Here is a 22302-nt window from a genome sequence, read left to right as displayed (position 1 = left end):
AGTAACAGAACCCCTGGCTTCTTTCCTATGAATTGGAGGACTAATTCACATTAGTTATTTCTTTAAAAATATACAATGATATTACCTTAACCTGATTCTTCAGATTCAAATATAGAAATTAGTAGTAACATCCACAAAATATATTCATCCTTAAAATACATATTCAGTATCTCTAACATAGTCAAGAATGATGCTAAGTAAGTTAGCTACCTTGGACTACTATGACAAAACAAACAAACAAACCTAAGTGATTGATTTCAACAACATAAAGTTCAAGATCAAGTCTGGTGGAGTTCAACTTCTGTTAAGAAGGAATTCACTGGCATGTAGATGGCTCCTTCTAACTGCAACCTCACATACTTTCCTCAGTGCATGTATGAAGGTAGAGGGAGGGAGGGAAGGAGAGTGAGAGAAAGAGAGAGGTTGATTTTATAAAGCCTCCAATTCTATAGGATTGTGACTCCACCCTGATGACCTCTTTAAACCTTAATTACAATATAAAAGCCCTATCCCTAAGTAGGGCCTCCTAGAGTGTTAAGACTCCCACATACAAATTTTCAAGAAACACAGTTCACTAAGAAACACAGCACTAAGTTTTGGGGAATAAGAGTGAATATTGACCTTGGCTTTATTATATGTACACAGAGTAGGGGACAGGTACATTAAGCAAATGAATACATAAATCAATATAAAAATCACTTCTTGGACAAATTACCTCTGAGACAAATACTTTAAACAAAGGTACATAGTTTTGGGAGAATGTCTAACAGGGAAAACCTGACCTAGATGCAGCTACCAAGAACAGTTTCATTGATGGAGATATATTTTAGTTGAGACTTTTATGATGAGCTAGCATTAAATAAGAGAACAGTGCAGTAAAAAAATATTCAGAAGGAATACAATGGGATCCTTGTGTGGTGGCACATGCCTGTAATTCCAGCTATCTGAAAGGCTGGAGCAAGAAGATCAAAAGTTCAAGACCAGTCTGGAAATTGAGTAAAACACTCTTGTCTCAAAAAATAAGAAGAGTTGGTTATGTAGCTAAGTGGTAAAGGGTCCCTAAGTTCCGTCCCCAGTATTGCAAAAGAAAATATAAAAATAAGAAGGAACAAGGTGGGAGGGTGCAGTGAAGACCAAGCAACTAAATAAAGGCCTTTGTGAACGTGGAACATAGAGGAGTAGGGAACTAGGATGAGCAATGAAGGTGAAAAGGCAGATGTATACAAACAAATAATAATTTGAGGGGAATATGCTAGAATTTTGATCTTAATCTGAGGAGCAACGTGAAATCCATGATAGGTGTATAAACATTCTCTCAAGGTTGTTGGAGTCATCCAAAATGAATTTTTTTTTTTTTTGGGCATCCAGCCACAAAGTTTCAGCTTATGACGACACAATCCCATTTCTCTTTATCAACCATTACTCTTTCTCCCTGACCTTTGTGTTCCTATTAATTTTTTAAATCAGTTTAAGTAAAATATTTAGCAGATAAGCTTAGTATCACTTATTCAAGAGATACAATTATAATATTTGACTATGACTAATGATAGGTAAATAAATTACATCATCCGATTTGTTAATTCTTTCTTTTTGGTTTTCTTTTTTGGTACTGAGGATTGAATTCACAGGCACTTACCCACTGAGGCATATTCCCAGCCCCCCCTTTTATTAAATACCTTTCTTTTATCTATTTATTTTTATGTGGTACTGAGCTCGGACCCAGGGCCTCACATGTGCTAGACAAGTGCTCTACCACTGAGCCACAAACCCAGCCCTCCCCAGCACTTTTTTATATTTTGTTTAGACAGGGTCTCACTGAGTTTCTTAGGACTTCATTAAGTCTGGCTTTGAACTCACAATCTTCCTTCCTCAGCCTTCAGAGCCCCTGGGATTACAGGTGTGCACCACAATTCTTTCTTTCTTTCTTTTTTATTTTTTGGAGACGTTTCTATATTAGAGTATAGATGTAGCTTGTAATCTAATGCTCAGCACAACTGGTTCTTAATATGTTGTGGTTTAGAAAACCTTTTGAGAATTGGAAGGAATCCATGACCCTTTCCTGAGAAAAGTACAAAAATTTTCATCAGGTAAGCATATTATTCTAAAGGATAAACAAGCTCCGAAAAGATCCCTTATCTTGGAGGGAAGATCACACCAAGCCCTTTTATAGAAACAGTGGCTAATTGTGAAAAGGTTGGGCGAACGTTGGAGGAAAAGACCACAAAGTGACTGTCTCATGCAACAGCAAAGGGTTTATTGGGGGTCCAGCATGCTGGGCCTCAGAGCTCACTTCAGAAGAGCAGAGAACAAAGAGCCCCGAGAATAACTTAAGCAGAGTTTATATACATTCTTTGGAGAGGGCAGGGACTCTACATACATCATAGCCTCCCTTAGCAAATCACTGTACACCTCGGGAAAATCAAATAACAACTCTTAAACATGATTAGTACATTCACTGGCGGGAACAGGTTGGGCGGGGGTGATAGGTCGGTTCTAAGGAGGGGTATACATTCAAACTGATTGGTTTAAGCCCTAAGGTGTATACATGCTGAACTGCATGGTCTCGGGGAGGGGGTGGTTAAGCAACCAGGTGGTCAGGGGAGATTTCGACACACATCTAATGGGCAGTTTCGGGAATTGTTTTAACTGCCACAGGAATTTCAGGTTCTGAGTGCAGCTTAGAAACTTTACAAAACCTGGTCCTTTACATTTTAATTTCAATTTCTTTTATCCTTTCAATTGTTAACATATTTTAAATGTCGAATAGTTCAGTTCAAAATGATTTCTCCTACGATTTATCCTCAGAATTTTTAGTCTCAAGTGAGCATTTGTACAAATGTTTTATTGGTTTCAAAGTCAGCTTTGTTTTGTGCAACACACTTGATTGTACTTTAGGATTTCTAGAGCCCATTGAATGGGAAAAAATGACTGCCCTCCGTCTGGCATAATGTAAATCAGTTTCTTAAATGTTCACAGCAAATGTCAATGCTGCCTTTTATGAGTCTAGTATACAAAGTGTATTATGTAAAGAAATACATAGGATTTACCCTTTATCTATTTAATATTCATTGTCCATGGATATGTACTAATCTTCTAGCACTTGATGAAAGGATTTCTATTTGAATGAATAAAGACCAGATGGGTTACCTTCCAATTTGTTTAAATGTCCTCAGTCTTCAACTATCCAAAGATTTCAACTGTTAGAAATTAGCCTACCTGAATCAACTATTGATCATAACATCATACTATCATTCCTCGGAAAGTTATCTTAATATCTTCTAAAGCAGAACAAGTAGCATTGACCATAATGTAGTCTTGCTGCTGTGAAAGAAGTTTTTAAGTGATAAATTCATTTATAACATCCCAAGACAAATTACTCTCTCCAAAATAATATGCATGCATCCAAAATTAACAATTGATTTTATTTTGCCTTTTCTCTGTGATTGCCAGGAAGCTCAGATTTAAATTTAGTTCATAATTGCTGTAATTCTTTTAATTTTTCCCTCCTTGTAATTGGCTCATGTTCCAATTTTTAATGTTAATTATCCTGGTTTTTACATATTAAATGGTAAACAACCCCAAGTGCTTTTCTTCTAAAGGTAGCACAGGTATCAATTACAAGTAAGCAACCATGGTGATATTTTTAAAAGAACATTTCAAAATTTCTGTTTGAGTTAAAGTTATGTAAGTATCAAATACAAACTAATTAAAATTTCACTGGAAACAAGGGTACAAAAACATTTATGTAGAGAAAAGCACTGTCCAAAACAAATACAATGCAAGACACAAACTCAAACCATATATAGAATTCTGAATGTTGTAGAAACTATATTTAAATATAAGAAACAGGTAAATTAATTTCATAATGCCTTTTATGTAACCTAACTTGTCAAAATATTATTTTGAAGTTTACTCAATATTTTTAAATGATGAAATCATTTGTGTTGTTAATTTTTTCACACTCAGTGTTAAGAATTCAGTGTGGGGACTGGGAATATAGCTCAGTTGGTAGAGTGCTTGCTTCACATGCACAAGGCCCTGGGTACAATCCCTAGAACCACAAAAATAAATAAACAAACAAACAAATAAATAAATAAAATTCAGTGTGAATTTTAAAATTTTGTACATCTAAATTTCAAAAAGCCATATTTCCAGTGTTCAGTAGCTGTGTGCTTCTGGTGACTACCATATTGGACAGCACATCACTATCCATGTGATTTTACCATCTAAACCAGAGTAATATCAAGAGTGAAAATGGGTGCTGTTAATAATCATATCAGGACAAAAGAAAACCTAGACAGATAATCAGCATATTTGAAAAAGTGGCAATTGCTTGATTGGTCAGGAGAAGCAATGAGGCCATACTAAAGGTTGAGGCATATAGATATAAGTATATGCATTAACTGTGTGTGTATGTGTGTGTGTGTGTGTGTGTGTGTGTGTGTGTATATATATATATATATACACACACACACATATATATGTATATGTGTGTATATATATGCAAATATATATGCATAAGATCTAAAATGTTTATGTATTGTGATCTAATACAGTATGGATGTATACATATATCTATAGAGTACATATAATTTATATTTATACTCATGAAATAATAAATATTATTTATTGAATGAACTTAGAGTTTGAAGCAAAGGCAAACAATTTTGAGATAACAGGGGTGCAGTCAAACATCTTTTTATGGAAAACATTAAGATCATTCATAGTACTTTTCCAGTGCATGCATTCATGCCCATTAATTCTCTAAATGATATCATCTTGAATTTAAAGATCATCGTATATGGTAATAGAAATTGAAAATAGAGCCCTGGCATTCTTAAATTGATGACTAGTGGTTTAGATTTTCTTAAACCATCATGGATGTTTCTTATCCAGTGTTTGTTAAAGATATTAAGTTAAGCTTGCATCGCTGCCTTTTAACAATTTAGTTTGCAAAATGTAATGTATGCAAAGTAAAAGTTTTATTTACTTTTAATACTATAAATTATGGTACAGGATGAAGTCAACCGGCTGTCAGCTCTTCAGCCTCAAATTGAGCGATTAAAAATTCAAAGCATAGCCCTGAAAGAGAAAGGACAAGGGCCAATGTTCCTGGATGCAGACTTTGTGGCCTTTACAAATCATTTTAACCAAGTCTTTGCTGATGTGCAGGCCAGAGAGAAAGAGCTACAAACAAGTAAGTAAAAATACTATAAAGTACTAACTTGAAATTTTACAAATTGATTTTTTGTGTGGAGAACAGAAAATACTAACATCAAAGAATAACTCTTTTGGATAGAACTATTTCTCTACAACCTCTGTTAATAAGTAATAAAATAACTTGTGTTGGCAAACAACATATTTCTTCCCCCCCCATAATAATTTCACAACTGCACTCAAAAGCAAATAAAACATGTTTTTTATAGCTATAACTTATCCTTGGTGGGTTGCAAATTTCAGAATCAGGCATTTTGAATATTGAAGAAAATAAAAGAGCAGTTGAGGCCATGTGAGCAGGCTTTCATTAAATCCAGTTTGTTCTGTGTATAAAGATATTTTTGCAGGCATCTTTTAATACTTCTATCAATTCACATGGAGAGTATTATAGCTATAGCATATATGTGGCAACTGAAACTCAGCTATGGAAAAATTATACTTTGGGCTATATTTTACTTTTGGATCACTATAATTATATAAATTATCCTTTTATCCTTTGATGATAAAATGAAAAATAAAAATAAAGTGGTTATACAAATGTATACCATGTGACTAGCAAATTTTTCAAGATCTCTGTCTTTCACTAATTTTCTCTTAATATACCTAGTATCTGCTCAGAAATATCTCTATCCATCAAGTTAAATTTTAAGATAAGTTTCTTTTGAGACACATGTTTATTAACAGTTTTATTCTCCAGTAAATGTGTTTTTGATCTGCCACACACATACATACATACATATGTGTTCATGTGAATATACAAAGAATTATAGGATATATTTGGGGATTAAGGCATAAAGATAAAATATTTTTAAAAATCCATTTTATAAGAAGTGTAAGGATATGTGTTTGTTTTCTACAAAAATTTCAATTAGTTGGAATATATGTTTTCTCATTGCATTTCTTTGTAAATATTTCAAAAAATTTACTATATAATAACATTTCTAGAATTAATATGCTGAAAAAGTGAAGCTTTCCTCATTTCCTAGCTTTTTATTTTTAGAAAATGAAATGAACTACATAAAGCAAAATACAAAAAAAAAATTCTCTTATATTTTCAAAGCAGTTTTTGCTAAGGGATTTATTTTTTCTGATGGGGAATTAGGTTATAAAACTTTAAAATAATATCAGCTCCCTCTAGTGGATTTCAGTATACTTCTTGCTTTGCCTCTATACAACCAAATTTTGAATCTTCTAAATTTTTATATGTTGTTTTATTTAACAAAAATATATTTTATCTTGTCATAAAAATCCATAAAACTCCCTTCAAATCAAGAATGTTTTAATTGATATACTGCAACCAACGGGTAAAGAGCATTTTTACTGGAAAATCTTTTGATTTTCATATGCCTATTAAGGCTCAACTTGTTTCAATTTAACAATAACTGAGATTTAACAATAACTTGTGTTATTGCGTCTTTTATTATATTGTGTTTTTATTATATTTTGTTTTTTATTATAAAAAATAATAAAACATGCTGAATATTCATATACTCTTCAATATATCCATCCACATTATCATCTCTCTTCCTTTTCTATATACATGTAATGATTGTTTATGAAATTTCCAAATCACTCTTTTTATTTCCAAATTAAAGTTCTCTCCTCCTATTTGATTTATTCAAACATTTTTAATGTTTCTACTCACCCTTTTAGAAAGCCTGCCTTGATTGATTAATCCTATAATTAAATATGAAATACAGGTAATAAATGAAAATTTTGCTGCATTTAATCACATGGGAGGGTATTTTGTTAATTCATAAGTATTTCAAAGAATTATACATGTATATGCTATACTCACAAATTGTTACTATGGAGTAAATCTCATTTCTTGTATTATTCCAAATTACTTTTAATATATTAAGTAATTAGCAAATGAGAGCTAACAATACCTCCTACACATCTGCATTTTTATTTCATTTTTAATTTTTTTTCTTTATTAGTTTTCTCACAGTAAAATAAACTGATTTTATACTTTAAATGGTAAAAAAAGCAATATAAGGAATTGGTGTTTATAAATTGGTAGAAATTATATAAGAAATAAAAAGATAAAATGCACCTTATTTTTAATAAGTTTTAGTCTATTAATAACCTTTTTGTTAATTATATTACTTAGTCCTCAGGGAAAAAAATGTCTTGAGTATATATTTTATTATCTCAGTGTCACATGTGAGCTCTTAGGATTTGAATAACTGAAAGAATGGACAACAACATTATTCATTATAGTCAACTAGTGAAAGTAACTCAAATACCCATCAACTGATAAATACATGAAAAAATGAGTATATTCATGCAATGCAATATTATTCACTAACAAAAAGAGTGAAATACTGATTAATACTACAACCTAAATAAATCTTGAAAACATCGTCATAAGAAGCCAGTCACAAAAGAATATGTATTATAAGATTCCATTTATATGAAATGTCCACAGTCTTTAGAGAAAAACAGATTATTTTTGGCCTAGAACTTGGAGACAGAGGACTTACAATTGTCTCCCAAAACAATTGCTAAAATACTTTTCTAATAACTAAAAACCAGGAAAGCTATGCTGTACTTCAGATGAATATTAAAATAGGACCTAGTCTATTATGAATAATCAATTAACAAAGAAGATATACCCTTTTTCTAAATGGAAATTTAATCTACAATATAATTTGAGTTTATTTCAATAGTGAGGTGAAAATTGTGTCAAGAATATAATAGGGTTTTTGTTGGTTTGATTTGGTTTTAACATTAGTTAATGACAAAGAAAGTGTTTTCTTTGTTTTAAAATTTCAAAAGGACATTATTTTGTTTTATCCCTGTATATTGCTGGCACAGCATTGTCTTGTTCACTCACTCAATGATGAATATTAATATTAATATTTGGAACATCTCCTATGTGCCCTGAAAGTGCTGGGCATCAGGTACTTAGAAAAAACCAAGAGTAATGTTTATGTCCTAATGTAGCTTACCGAAAGAGAGAGAATAACAATATCTAAATAATATCATAGATTAAAATCATTTTGGTGACATACACCATGATGCTAGGGAGATTATGTTTAAACCAATCCTATAATATGTAGGTGCCAAATGTGTGATAAATTGGAGAAAAGATGTTAAGAGGAACCGAAACCAGGCAGAACGCCAAAGTTAGTGAAGAAGTGTCCATGAGACAGAAAGGAAGACAAAAAGACAAAAAAAAAAACATGGAAATATTAGGACAAGATTAGGGTAGCATTTCTGAAGGTCCCCGTAGTTTACATGTAAAATTTGTGTTATATTAATAATAGTTGAAATCTCTAAAATAATTTTCATTGGAGAAATTAGTCCTATTTGTATTACTGAAAACATTAGCCCCTAGCTTATATGTGAAGAAAAAAATGAAAAATTATTCTAAGAGGAAGCTTGGCATGTCCATGAGACAGAAAGGAAGTGAGAGTCCATTTCATGTTGAACTAGCATTGTTCTAGGGATGATAAAGAAAAATAGATGTAGCTCTTGAAGAAGTAATGATATGAGAGAGTGTGTGGAGTGATCACTCTTACTATAATTATAGGAAATAACTTCCCCTCTCATTGGGATAGTAGAAAAAATAGGATATATAGCAAATATAGTTTATGACCATGATTTCAAGTTCTGTAGTTAGTTGCTGCTATTCCATATTAAGACACTGAGATTGAAAATGAAAATGGAGATTGACTTGAATGAACTTTTCCAACTCCAGGTTAGAAGATTGACTTAATTTGCTGTCTTAGAATTTGCATATTTTAACTTTTATATTTAATATGTCTAGGTAAATGCATCTTTTATTTCAGTAGACACACGCTCTGTTGATATGCTTCTTAATTCCAGAGACAATTATGAAAACTGAGTATAAATAGTACTTTTTTCATCCTTTGTTATCTATACATCCAACAGCAAAAATAAAAGACATATTTATTTAAACTAATTATGTGATTGATATAATGAGGTACAAGAATTGCTCCTTGGCCAAACATGCCAACTTGCTATGCTGGAACATAAAAAAGTGTCATCTTTAAAATTTAACAGGATGGGGTTGAGGTTGTGGCTCAGCAGTAGAGCACTTGCCTAACATGTGCAAGGCCTAGGGTTCAATCCTCAGCACCACCAAAAAATAAATAAATAAAGGTATTGTGTCCAACTACAACTAAAAATAAATAATTTTTTAAAAATTTAACAGGATGTCTTGAAGACAGAATTGTTGAAAGAATAGGGATAATTTTAGACAAAAACCTGTAACAGGGAAAATTCAACAAAAACACAAAAGAAACTTGTGTTTTAATAAACCACTATTGATACAAACTCATTTAAAAAAAGTAATAAAAATGAAAATACATGTGTAGTTCCAAAGATGAATATTAGTAAAGGACTCACATTTTAGTGTTTTTGTTTGTTTGTTTTCTTAAAAAAATCTTACAGGTTTAGGGTGTAGTTTAGTGGCAGGGTGCTTGCCCAGCATGCACAAAGCCCTAGGTGCCTTTCCCAGTATTGAAAATACATATGTGATAATACATATATATCTTAGATATAGTGCCTATAAACCCATCTATATTTTCCTCATGCCAGACCTTATTTAGGGCCTTTTGTGAGAATGGAACTTAAGCATCATGGACATTTTACAGATTGAGTGACACTTATACCATCCTTTAACATTTCCATCCTTCATGTAAAACATTAAATAGTATTTATAGGTTATAATATGATGCTATAGAAGAATAGTAGAAATTGTCATAAGAATATTTTGAGATGAAAGTTATATTTAGAAGTATTAAAAAACTAAATGCTAAATCATTTGGCCATATTTTTTATACATCTGGATTGGGTAAAAAGGTATCAATAGCACACTTGAGGTCTTTTAAGATGGTCACAATATTAAATTGTATATATTTATTGACTTATTGTGTAAATAAACTGCAATTTGGTTGAATTATTAATATGTATTTTTATACCAAATGAATAAAGTGAATTCCCCTATATGGACCTGGACTATTTCTGCTCCTAGTTTGGGATTACAACCACAGCACCCACAAAATATCTGAATGACTAGGAGGTAGAGCTGCTCATATTCAATTTGCCTTTGGAGATGTTGGCTTATATACAAGACTCTTTTCTTTCTTTCTTTTTAATATAAAACAAAATTAAAAGACTTTAATTGGGATTCACTAGCATATCTTTTTATATGGAACACAGTGTTACAAATTTGTAAAATAATTTTCTAAGCATTGATAGCAATCCTTTTTGGCATTATGTGGTATTGTTACATTCCCAGAAAAGAAGGATAACAATTAATTCGTTATTTTAATTATATATATATATATATATATATATATATATATATATATATATATATATATATATATATTGTTTTCTACCTTGCTCCAGAAACCATATTAGATAGTTTGATTGCCAAACTAATCTGAGAATTTGTTTCTTTAAAAACACCTCAGAACAATGCCCAACAGATTAGCTTTTTCACTCTAATCAATTTCAACGAAATGCCAACTTTGGTTGAGGATTGTAATGCGGGGGGAATTGAAAAAAATATGTATATTCAGCAAAGCTTATCAATATGAAGTAAATCCTGTGAAAGTTCTTTGTCAGGTTGTTTAGCACAAATACATGCAATGAAAGTCAGATTCATTAAATAGAAAAGTATTAAAAATTAAGAGGATCCCATCCCATGTATGTTGCCCATATTCAGTACTCAGAATTAATGGAATGAAAATTACCAAGCCTAGTTTTATTAGGTACAAGAGAACAGAGTGAATGAAAACTATGAGCTTTGAGCCATGACTATAATAAAATAATAACTTTATGTTAAAAGCAATGCATAAAATTTTGAGAAAGGTATTGATTCCCTAACCAGTTTGAATTTAAGTATGATATTTCCCACTTAAACATTAAAAATAACCTATATAAAGAATAATTAATACTGTTAAAATGTAAATAATAACAAGATCACAAAAATATTGCAAAAGAATAATGATTATAATCACATTTATGATAGATTTAAATATCTACCCTTTTGTTAGCCTGATAAATAACCTCTGAAACACACTTGATATTCTGTTGCTCAATAAACTAACCTTTGGAATGTGCATCTCATTTAACAACTATTTCTTCATTATTTTCTGATGGCCTACATCATTTCCATAGACTTTGGGAATAATCTTTTCTGCATTTTTCTCTTTCATAAGTTGTTCTGTCTTTTCTCAGAACAGAATGGAAAGTTGACTTAGTAATTAGCGGGGGACTTCAAGTCCTCTACCAGAATACAGATTTGAAATGGTGATAGAAAATAAGATTGACAATTCTAATTGAATTATTTCACTCTGTATTAAACAGAGACCAGAAGGAGTCTAAAGGGGAGAATCTAACAGGTCCTTCCTGAGACACAAGTCCTGTAGACTTAAAGGTGTGATTAGAGCTCATTAGGTAACTATTACCATAGCTCTTCAGACATATGTCCTGGTTGGTGAACCTACACATGGGTAACAAGGTAGCTATTTCAGGAATTGTAGACTTTCAGCAATTTTGAAATGCATAATGCTTTATTATTTATTATTTTTTGCAGTAGAAAAATAAAGCTGATTTCTCCTGTCTAACTGAATCTTTATGCCCTTTCCCTGTCTTCCCCGTTCTGTCTCTGGTAACCATCATTCTGTTCTCTACTTCCCCGAGTACAAATACTTACCAATATAAACCAATATATACAACTATCATTTATCAATTAAAAATGTTAAAAAGAAACTAGGTCTTGATGAGTCCTTTTTTAATTTTATCTCCCTGCTTTACAATTCATCTGTGAAACACTCAGAGTTGACTCAGGATCCAGGTCGAAAGACAAAAATATGTCCAAACATCCTCAATCAAAATTTGAAATATTTTACATTATTGCAAAGAACATAAACAGTGCCCACATAAAATGATGATATAGATACCTTGATACTTGATCAAGTTTTTAAAGAGAATCTGAAACATTAGATATAAATTATTCTTTGGATAATATAAACTAATGTATATATTTTTAGGTTTTCTGAGAATTAATGGAAAAATAATTTATCAAGTCATATGATTATTTTAATATCCAGCCAGAACTATTTTGGTTATCATGGGAAAATGTATCAAATATATTAATGTTCATCTTTTTCCTAGATTTTAGAGATGCTTAATTCATGCTATCCTATGCTTTAAATAAATTAGTTATTTGACTTTATTGCATTTCCTTCCATCTTTACATCCCTCCTTCCTTCTTTCCTTTTCTCCTCCATGGATGGATGCCAACTGAGTTTGGGAAATATATGATATTTTAAAGTATACCTGTATTTTAAGTATTGGTTATATACTCCACCATGCTCTTGTTATCTTATTTATTTGACTCATTTGATAAATAGGAAATCTGCAAGTCTGTATTTCCTTTCATTTAACATAGATACAATTTAGAAAACAATTTAAAATACATGTTCATTTTTAATTATTTTAAGTGTACATATTTGTAGGGTATATTTCAGTACATGTATACAATATGTAACAAGATCTGTGTAACTGGCATACTGATCACCTCAAATGTTTACTATTTCTTTACAAAAATCACTATTTTAATTGTATATATTTATGGGGCACAGTGTGATAGTTTAATACATGTTCACTCTATACAGTGATCACTCCAGTATAATTATCGAAAATATAATTTACTTTTTCTCCAGGATGCTAGTAATGCCAAGACTCTCCTAAACTTATTCTTAACACTGTTACAAATTATTGGTTAAATATTCTGTGCAATATAATGACTTATGCCTTGGAAATAACACAGAAAATATGTCTCTGTGTGTATGTGTATAAAATCATTAAATATTATCTGATATTCAAACTATGTTGCTTAAGTAAACCTAAGGACATGAAACATTTTCCTATAATTTGGTAACTTTTCTCTTAGTCTTTAGGAGAAAAGTTGCTGTTCTTCCAGAGTCTGTGTCAAAATAAGCATGTAGGTGTATTGTGTATGTTTATGAGTTGATGTGTGTGTTCATAAATTATTCCAGAATAGTATATTTTGATTTGGCTGAGGATCTGATTTTGCCAAACTAATAAAAATAAATATCTCCATTCATCTTTTCCTCTCTTCCTGAACAGGAAGTTTTCTCTATTGATCGAATGAAAAAAATTATATTAAACTCTTAGAATTTCTACTATAATTCAAGTGTGTCTCCTATAATTTCCTATTTTCTAGTATCACTTTTCATAGCTAATACTAATAGTCATAACAGATGTGCTATATACTCAGTAATGAACTAAGTAATTAGTAGATATAGAATAATATAGAGTAAAATACAGCATCTCATTATCATCTTCATGGGTCCTCATCATCATATCTCCCAAGGGAGACCCCCATGCCCTTGTGTCTGACCATACTCCACTTAGGTCACATTGTTCATAATATACTTGCTCCTTGCATTGCTCCTACACAGAAGGTTTACATTTATTTTTATCCACTTGGAAAACCTTTCCTATTGCTATTCACATGGGTTCTTCCTTCCCTTCTTTTATATTGTTCAAGTGGTACTTTCACAGAGAGGCCTTTTGATCACTGCCTTGTCACTTGCTGCCCTTTTTCTGTTTATTTATTTATTATATACTTTTGTTCTATCTAAGGAAGCCCTATGACATATAAAAGTTTGAATAATGAAAAAAATCTGCATACCAAACAACTAAACTTAAGAAATAGCATACTGGAAAAAATATGGATGTCCCTTGCCTTTCTTAATCAAATTCTATTTACTCCCCACCATGGTCCTCATGCAGATCATTTGTCTTTTTGCTTTTAGTGTCATTCCCTGTTCTTCCCACTAAAAATTCATTGCTCAGGATTCTTTTAAAAACAGGCTGTTGGCTTGGGTTAGCCAGTGGAATGCCTCATGAAATACTGAAGGTAGGAAAAGGAGATAACATAGGATATGTGTCTTACTGCATTAGGGTGTTGTTTTAGTCAGTTTTTCCACTTCTGTTATTAAAGGATCTGACCAGAACAACTGTGGAGCAGGAAAAGTTTGAGTGTGCACAGTTTCAGTGGTCATAGTCCATAGAAGACTGGCTCCATTCCTCAGGGCTAGAAGTGAGGCTGAACATCATGATGGGAGAGTATGAAGGAGGAAATCAGCTCACATGGTGATGAAGAAGCAGAGAGACTTCACTCTCCATATACAAAATATATCCCCCAAAGCCATGCCCTAATTCCTAACTCCTCCAGCCACACCCTACCATTTCAGTCACCACTCAGTTAATCCCATGAGTGATTCTCTGATTAGGTTAAGGACATAACCCAATTGTTTCTCCTCCAGATCTTGCCTTGTCTCACACATGAGTTTTGAGGGACACCACATCTAAACCATAACAGGTGTGTTTCCATCAGTGGCTGAGAATGAGTCCTCCAAGGTTCTAGCTCCTTCTGGAAATGTCATATCTCAGGGTCTAACATCCCAACAGGGAAGTTCCTTGTGTATTATAATCCTGAGGGCTGGCCCCAATGACTGAGTTCTTGTGACATTATATCCCAGCTCTTCCCATGTACCTCTAGCACTTGAGATGGTACTGACTCCCTGCTGTTGCAGACCTATAGGCTGCCCACCATCCTTTGTGTAAGTCCTCATGTGTTCCAACATTTTTTGTATGTAATTATATATCTTAAGTTGGTTTTAGTGCAAGATCTGAAATGATCTCTCCCCTGCCCACAGCCCTGGTAAAATCTTCTTACTCCTTAGAAATTTCTATTTGTAATTATGATCTATTTATTTGTCTATTAGTTCATTTACTGACTCACCAACTATTTTGAATTGTTGAGAACTGAGGCTTTTTTATTGTCTTTTATTTTTACTTCTTGAATTCCTGGTGCTCAAAGTACTGAATAAATTATTGCCGAATGAAGGAATAATCAATGAATGACCTCATTTAATTGCCCCCAAAGTAGTATCATCCTTATTTCTATTAAATAAGGTCTAAGGTGCTAAAAAGTGAAGTAATTTCCTGGAACTACTAAATAGATAATCAAGTCCAAAGCCAGGTTTTCTAAACTGCAGAATCAGACTCTCTAATTGTCATGCTACACAGCTGTTTCTGAAAAAAAAGGGAGAAGCAATCCCATTAGACGTTCATAAAAACTTGTTGATCTCTTTCTAATAAAAAGTAATTTGAACATCTTCACCAACACTTTCTTATCTCTTCTACTGACATATACACTCATCATCTGGATAAAATTGGGCTGATTAATAATAAAACCTCTAGCAAGCTTATAATACACGTTTGTTTCAGCTATGGTCACAAGGGAAACAAGCACTCTTTTCCAGAATGTACATATTCAGTTTCAATTAAATCAGTCTTCTTGCAGTTTATAATCCATCCATCATATCCCCTTGCCTCTGCTTTCTTTTTCAATATCTCTTGCTCAAATACCTTCTCAGACACATCCTTTTACTTCATCATAACAAACTATTTCACTGAGAATCATGAGGTACCTCTTTGTTTATTATCATATAACATTCAAATAAAAATATCTGGTTGGTAGTAAAACAACACATTATTTATATGAAATGGAACAGTGAAGTCGAAAGTACCATAGAGATAATTTAATGAGAAATCAGAAATGCTCAGATTAAAATCTACTAAATTTGAGCATGAGCTCCCGGATAAATGTAAATAGTTTCCTATTTCATGTAGAAGGAATTGGCATATAGAAGTGACACTCAATTCCTAGCTATAAAAATGAATGATATTTAATTAATGATATAATTGTGTAAACTTGGACCTTGGGTTATGTTTTTTTTTTTTTCTATTTAGGACAATAGCTATTATCTCTTCATATATAAATTGTGCCACATTCTTTCTGGGGTATATTTATGTTAGACTGTCATACTGGTGTTGTATTATTTTCTAACCTATGTGTCTATTTCATTCCAAGTATTCATTTCTCATGTATCTTTCACTTTAATGATTGTTTATTCTTCCTTGTCTAATTTACTGTTATACACATCCAATTTCTCCTGATTTTCACATATTGCATTTTCCTGTTCTAGAAGTACATTTTGATTATCCTTGAAATCTGTTATGTCATTGTTATGGCTTCCAATTGTTAGCAAAATTCTTAATTTTAGGTTTAATTTCATTGAACATGGTCACTATAACTAAAGTTTTATATACACACATGTACATGCTTCAGAATATATATATATATATATATATATATATATATATATATATATATATATAAACAAACATTGTATATGGCACATTCCATAATACATAGTATATATTATAAAAGGCCTAGTATACACATATATTTTATTAATACATATCATATATTTATTATTACAAGGCATGTACACAAATGTGTGTGTGTGTGTGTGTGTGTATATATATATATATATATATATATATATATATATATATATATATATATATATCTTTTTTTTGTCAAAACCACTACCAAATGCCTTTCTACAAAAAGCCTCAGATAGTTTTAATTTCAGATAGTTTTAACAATGCATATCTCACAGATTTAATTATAAGAATTAGATCTGGTAATACATATTGGCTTATTATTAGCATTCCTGATATATACTCAACACACATCAGTTGGTTTAGTTTTACTAAAATCAGAGGTGACAGATAAAATTTAAAATATCTAGGACTTTGGGTAATTATACTGTTTTCTTCAAAGGCAAACACAGAAAGAGAGTAGCCTCTGAAGTTAGGTGTAGTTAGAGACTGATCATTTTCTCTGAATATAATATATATGGCTCTAAAACAATAACTCCAGTTGTCTGTATATTTTTTCCCTGACCTTACAATCTGAATTTATCTATATAGAGTTTGCAAGAATGATTTCAAAATTCAGTACAATTTTGACATTCCTGACATACCAGACAAGTGGTAGGAATTTATTGTCATAATTATACTCTGTTTCAGATTTCCACATTTTGTTAATAGTTAAACTTAGTTTCATGGGTGACTTTGACAATTTGGGTAAACCGGGCAAAATTTTCAAATGGTTAAATGATTCTCTCTTTTTTTTTCCCACTGTTGATAGTTTTTGACACTTTGCCACCCATGCGCTATCAGGAAACAATGAGTACCATCCGGACATGGATCCAGCAGTCAGAAAACAAACTTGCTATACCTCAGCTTAGTGTCACTGAATATGAAATCATGGAGCAGAGACTTGGAGAGTTGCAGGTCTGTGGATATTTGAATATCATAAACAACACAGTGAATCTCTCATATCAAGTTACCATGTTGATGTAATTTTAAATTAACATTAGAATTAAAATGACAAGAATGATAGCTTACCAGTGCAACAAATGAAGAAGAGATTTTGAGAATATAATTTATGAATTTTTGCCACCTTTCTCTCTCTACCATAAATATATAGCTAATTTATATACTGTGTATATACATATATGTATGTGTTTATTTAAACATGTACATGTGTACATATAAAATACTCTCATTAAAAACATTTTGTTGATGTACAGAGTATATTTTTAGTTTAGTACACAATTTCAGATTTACTGGTTTCAATTATTAAAAAAGCCACCAAAAGTTCCCCCATTGGTTTATTGTTTACACACAAAATGGAATATTACTCAGTTATAAAGAAAAATGAACTTACAGCATTTGGCAGTAAATGTATGCAGGTGGAGAATATGGTGCTATATGACATAAACAAACCAGTCCCCCCAAACCAAAGGCCAAATATTCTCTCTGATATATGGATGCTAACCCATAACAAGGGAGGGTGAGGAGGGGAAGAATAGAAATGCACTGGATTAGACAAAGGGGAATGAAGGGAAGGGAGGGGTGGAGAATAGGAAGGATAGTAGAATTAATTGGATATAACTTTCCTATCCTTGTGTTTGTATACCCACCAGGGTAACTCCAAATCATGTATAACCACAAGAATACGATCCTCATTAGAATTTTACTCCATCTAGTTATAATATGCCAAAATATATTCTATTATGATGTATATCTAAAAAGAACAAATAAAATAAATATTTCTCAATTCACAAAGAAACAAGGGTAAAATCAGTACATTTGTAAAATTGACTTGAATGTAAATACTCATCAAATATAATATTTAATTTTTTATTTGAGTTCTAGTAACCATTTTAACAGCTATATATCTGGAAAGATAAAAATACTAATATGAAAGATGAAAAAATATATGATATTTGCTATACTTTTCCTATTAATTCAAAAAGCGTAAGTTGTATATTCAATTTTTTAAAGATGTGAAAACATTCATTACTTACATTTAGGAACTTAAATATTATATTTACATTTGGAGATTATGAAAAAATAAGTTAAACTTTATCTGTATGATTAGTCCTTCTTCTAAGAAATAATTTTAAAGAAATTTTAAAAAAATCTTTTCTAGTATATATTGTTCTGTTTAAACTATTTACTATAAACCAAGCAAAATGTAGCTGTTTAATCTTTTATGGTTATATTATGTTATTTTTAATATGTGGTGTAATGATTCCAGAGTTTAGCTGAAAAAAAAGTTATGACCTAATAGAACTAATAAATTTTCAAGAATGCATAGAAATGCATAGCAATAGGGAAGTAGAGAAAATTACACAGGAAATGCAGAATAGGTAAGTACAAAAGAATATTTCCACTAAAAAAGGAATAGGTGAACAATAATTATTTATAAATAGTATTTGGAAAGTGTAAGGATCCTACTTCAAAAGTTACACCAGAAATAACATATAAAATACAGAGTTGAAAATATTTTGGAAATTAAAAAATACAGATTTGTAAACATAATGAGGATGCATAAAAATCAATGGAAGCAACAGCCATTGTAAAAACACCAGAGAAAATTTTAAAGAAAAACAAGTCCAAGGAAAATAATTTTTGTATGAGTAAGAAAGTCTGTTGTCAACAAAAGTGGGCAGAAACGGCCAGTAAATCTATGAAAAAAAATATAACTTGAATTGTAAAGATACATTTTTCATATACTATTTGGGCACATATGCACAAAAACTCTTAGCTGTTTTTCTGGAAGTGATAAGCTAAACATTTTCATTTACTGATAGGAATATAATTTTTATTTTGTGGAGGAAATCATTTCAACATTTTCTAATGAAATACATATTCATTAATATATATATGAGTATATAATTTGCATAAAATCTAAATCTTAGAGTAATAACCAGAATATATTCAAAATATTAGTAGACAGGTGATAGATGTAAAAATAATTTACAGATGAGGAAAGCTAGAAATGAATTTGTAGACCTAATGGAAATAATTAAAACTACTAAAACACATGTTTAAAAAAATACCTGGTGACATGGGAAATGGCTTACTTACAATGATTAGCTCAGAATATAGTTATATGCCAGATAGTGTCTAAAAAGTCAGTCATGGGATATCAGTTTAATAAAGTAAACATAAGCAAAGTTAAAGGTAAGGTTAAAAAAATCAAGTATCACAAAATAGGCATAGGTATTATCAAACTATAAAAGTTACAAGTTTGTCAAATTTTTTGCATGATATAGGTCACATTATAAGTGAAGGAAGGAATGTATGTGCACATAACATGGTTGATAGTCAATATTTAGTTATGAATAAAATGGAAAATTTATACAAAACCCTAATAGTTCTGTATATTTTTTCATTCTTAAATCATGAGCGTTTATTGCTTTATAATCAAAGTTACATTTAAAAAACATTGAGTAGGAGAAACCTATACAGGTTAGATGTAAAATAAATTTTATAAAATTTTTCCAAAATTATCTTAGAATTTCAATTCAGTACTTAAATAAAATATCACCTTTTGAAAAACAGGAAACTTGAGTTAACTGGCATCAATAGGCCCTTAATCTGGTAATTTATTCAATTATTTTTACCTTATATCAAAATAATTTAGTATAGTTTTAAAAAGACTAGAGATAAGTCTTCCTAAGAGTTTAGTATAATTAAGTTAAGCTCCATTAACTGTATCATAAATGTAGTTATTTTATACCCCTGGTTCAATGTAATTAAATGTTCTAAAATTCTTTGGTTCAGTAAAATAAAATAAAGATTTGGACATGTTTGACATTGTTTTTAAAAATGGCATGAATTGTTAAATATCACTAAATAATGTTTAAGTTATTCCTATAAAGAACTTAAATTATCAGTAGATATAACTAATATTAGAACATTTACTCATATAGATTTCATTTTAAGTATGCTTAATTTCTTAATTTATTGGAAACTTATCAATGTTAATTATTTAGTATAAATGTATTTTTTCTTTTCAATTTTGAGGCTTTGCAAAGTTCTCTGCAAGAACAACAAAGTGGCTTAAATTATCTCAGCACCACTGTGAAAGAGATTTCAAAGAAAGCCCCCTCTGAAATTAGTCAGAAATACCAATCAGAATTTGAAGAGATTGAAGGACGCTGGAAGAAACTCTCCTCCCAGCTGGTAGAACATTGCCAAAAGCTAGAAGAGCAAATGAATAAACTTCGAAAAATACAGGTAATTCAAATTTTGATTGTTATGTTCACTTATTTACTTATTTTCCCCAATAGTGCATTGTCAAATTTAAAGGTAAATTGATATTGGAACCCCAGAAAGCTTTGAAGACATCAATAAGATCAAATACACAAACCTTTTCAATGGAGTATAATTTGTGTATTTTACCTAAAAGTGTAATTAATAGCTCTGGTTCTTAGATTTTCTTTAGAATTAATTATTTTATCGATACAAATAGGACTTGAACATATTGTTAGCTTGATAATTTTAAATACAAACTATTCTATGGGTAATGTCCTTTTTGGTTGGTCAATTGTGAAATATACTAATGTCAAAAAGAAACTTTGAAAGCATCATGGTATGATAGAAAAGCACTGGACTAAGATGCTTCTGAATTTAAATTCCAGTCCAAATGCTTAGTTATTTTTAATATTTACAATCTAAAGTACTATGCAGTCCTAAAATATTCTATAAGCACAATATTCATATTTACATGTCTGTATTTATAAACATATGTGTACATATATACAAACATATAGCATACATGAAAGAAAAAAACATTTCTTTTTTTGCCAGGAGCTACATGCATTCTTTGGTTCATGACCTCATCCTCCATCTTCAAAGCCTTATGTTGTAGTGCATTAAACATTATAGGAATAGGCAGGAAAGAAGTCCAACATCAAGTGAGAGCATATTATCTTAAGTATACTTTGATCAGGAAAATTTTAGTCAGCAAATAAACAGGAAGAAAGCTTCAAAAGAACTAGTATGTTCAACTCACTGGAGATACTATATGTTTAAAGATTAATAAAATATATGATTAGAAAATGCTCTGGAATATCATTCTTTGGAAAATGTATTTTAAACAAGTAGTAATGGGATTGACATCAACAACAGCAATAATAATAAAGGATTGTTACTACTATATTCAAGAGGGAAAGATGTAATTACATTTTTATTTTCAAAACATTACCATGGCCAGGCATGGTGGTGCATGCCTATAATCCCAGTGACTTGGGAGGCTGAGGCAGGATTGTGAGTTCAAAGCCAGCCTCAGCAAAAGTGAGGTGCTAAGCAACTCAATGCGACCCTGTCTCTAAATAAAATGCAAAATAGGGCTGGAAATGTGGCTTAGTGTTCCAGTGCCCCTGAGTTCAATCTTTGGTACCACCCTTTGCTCCCCGCCAAATCATATTACCATGAAAAGGAAAAAGAGAAGAGGAGATTACTGTCATCAATGTACAGGAATGATTTCAGTGCACTAAGACTCAGGCAGATATCAAAAAGCGATAATGCAGTAATGAAGAAGTCAATAAGACTGGAAAAAGAACAGTGTAGATATGGAAGAGGCAAAAGTAGCTTTGAAAATGTGAGGAAGGTGGTAATATTGAAGCTTCTAGATTTATTCAAGTGTTTTTAATAATATTACTAATTATATTAAAAAGCAAACATTCTGTGAAACATATATTTTCAAAGAAATTTAATTAAGAGAATATAGTGCATCTAGACAGTGTGGTTGAATCCTATAGAAATAACAAAGTGACAGACATGTTCGAAAAA

General features: G+C 31.1%; 1 protein-coding gene across 7 annotated transcripts in view; it reads left to right on the top strand.

Moving 5' to 3' along the window:
- Dmd (dystrophin) overlaps positions 1–22302 on the top strand; it is a 2062171-nt gene that overhangs the window by 683085 nt on the left and 1356784 nt on the right. For all 7 annotated transcript variants that reach the window (XM_071606751.1, XM_071606753.1, XM_071606749.1 and 4 more), the window contains 3 exons: positions 5017–5197; positions 17300–17445; positions 20533–20745. In XM_071606751.1, the coding sequence (XP_071462852.1) occupies positions 5017–5197; positions 17300–17445; positions 20533–20745 (540 nt within the window). The remainder of the gene's footprint in view (positions 1–5016; positions 5198–17299; positions 17446–20532; positions 20746–22302) is intronic.

The sequence above is a fragment of the Marmota flaviventris genome, chromosome X (assembly GCF_047511675.1).
Source record: "Marmota flaviventris isolate mMarFla1 chromosome X, mMarFla1.hap1, whole genome shotgun sequence".
Classification (NCBI taxonomy): Eukaryota; Metazoa; Chordata; class Mammalia; order Rodentia; family Sciuridae; genus Marmota; species Marmota flaviventris.
This window is presented reverse-complemented; position numbering and strand designations above follow the sequence as displayed.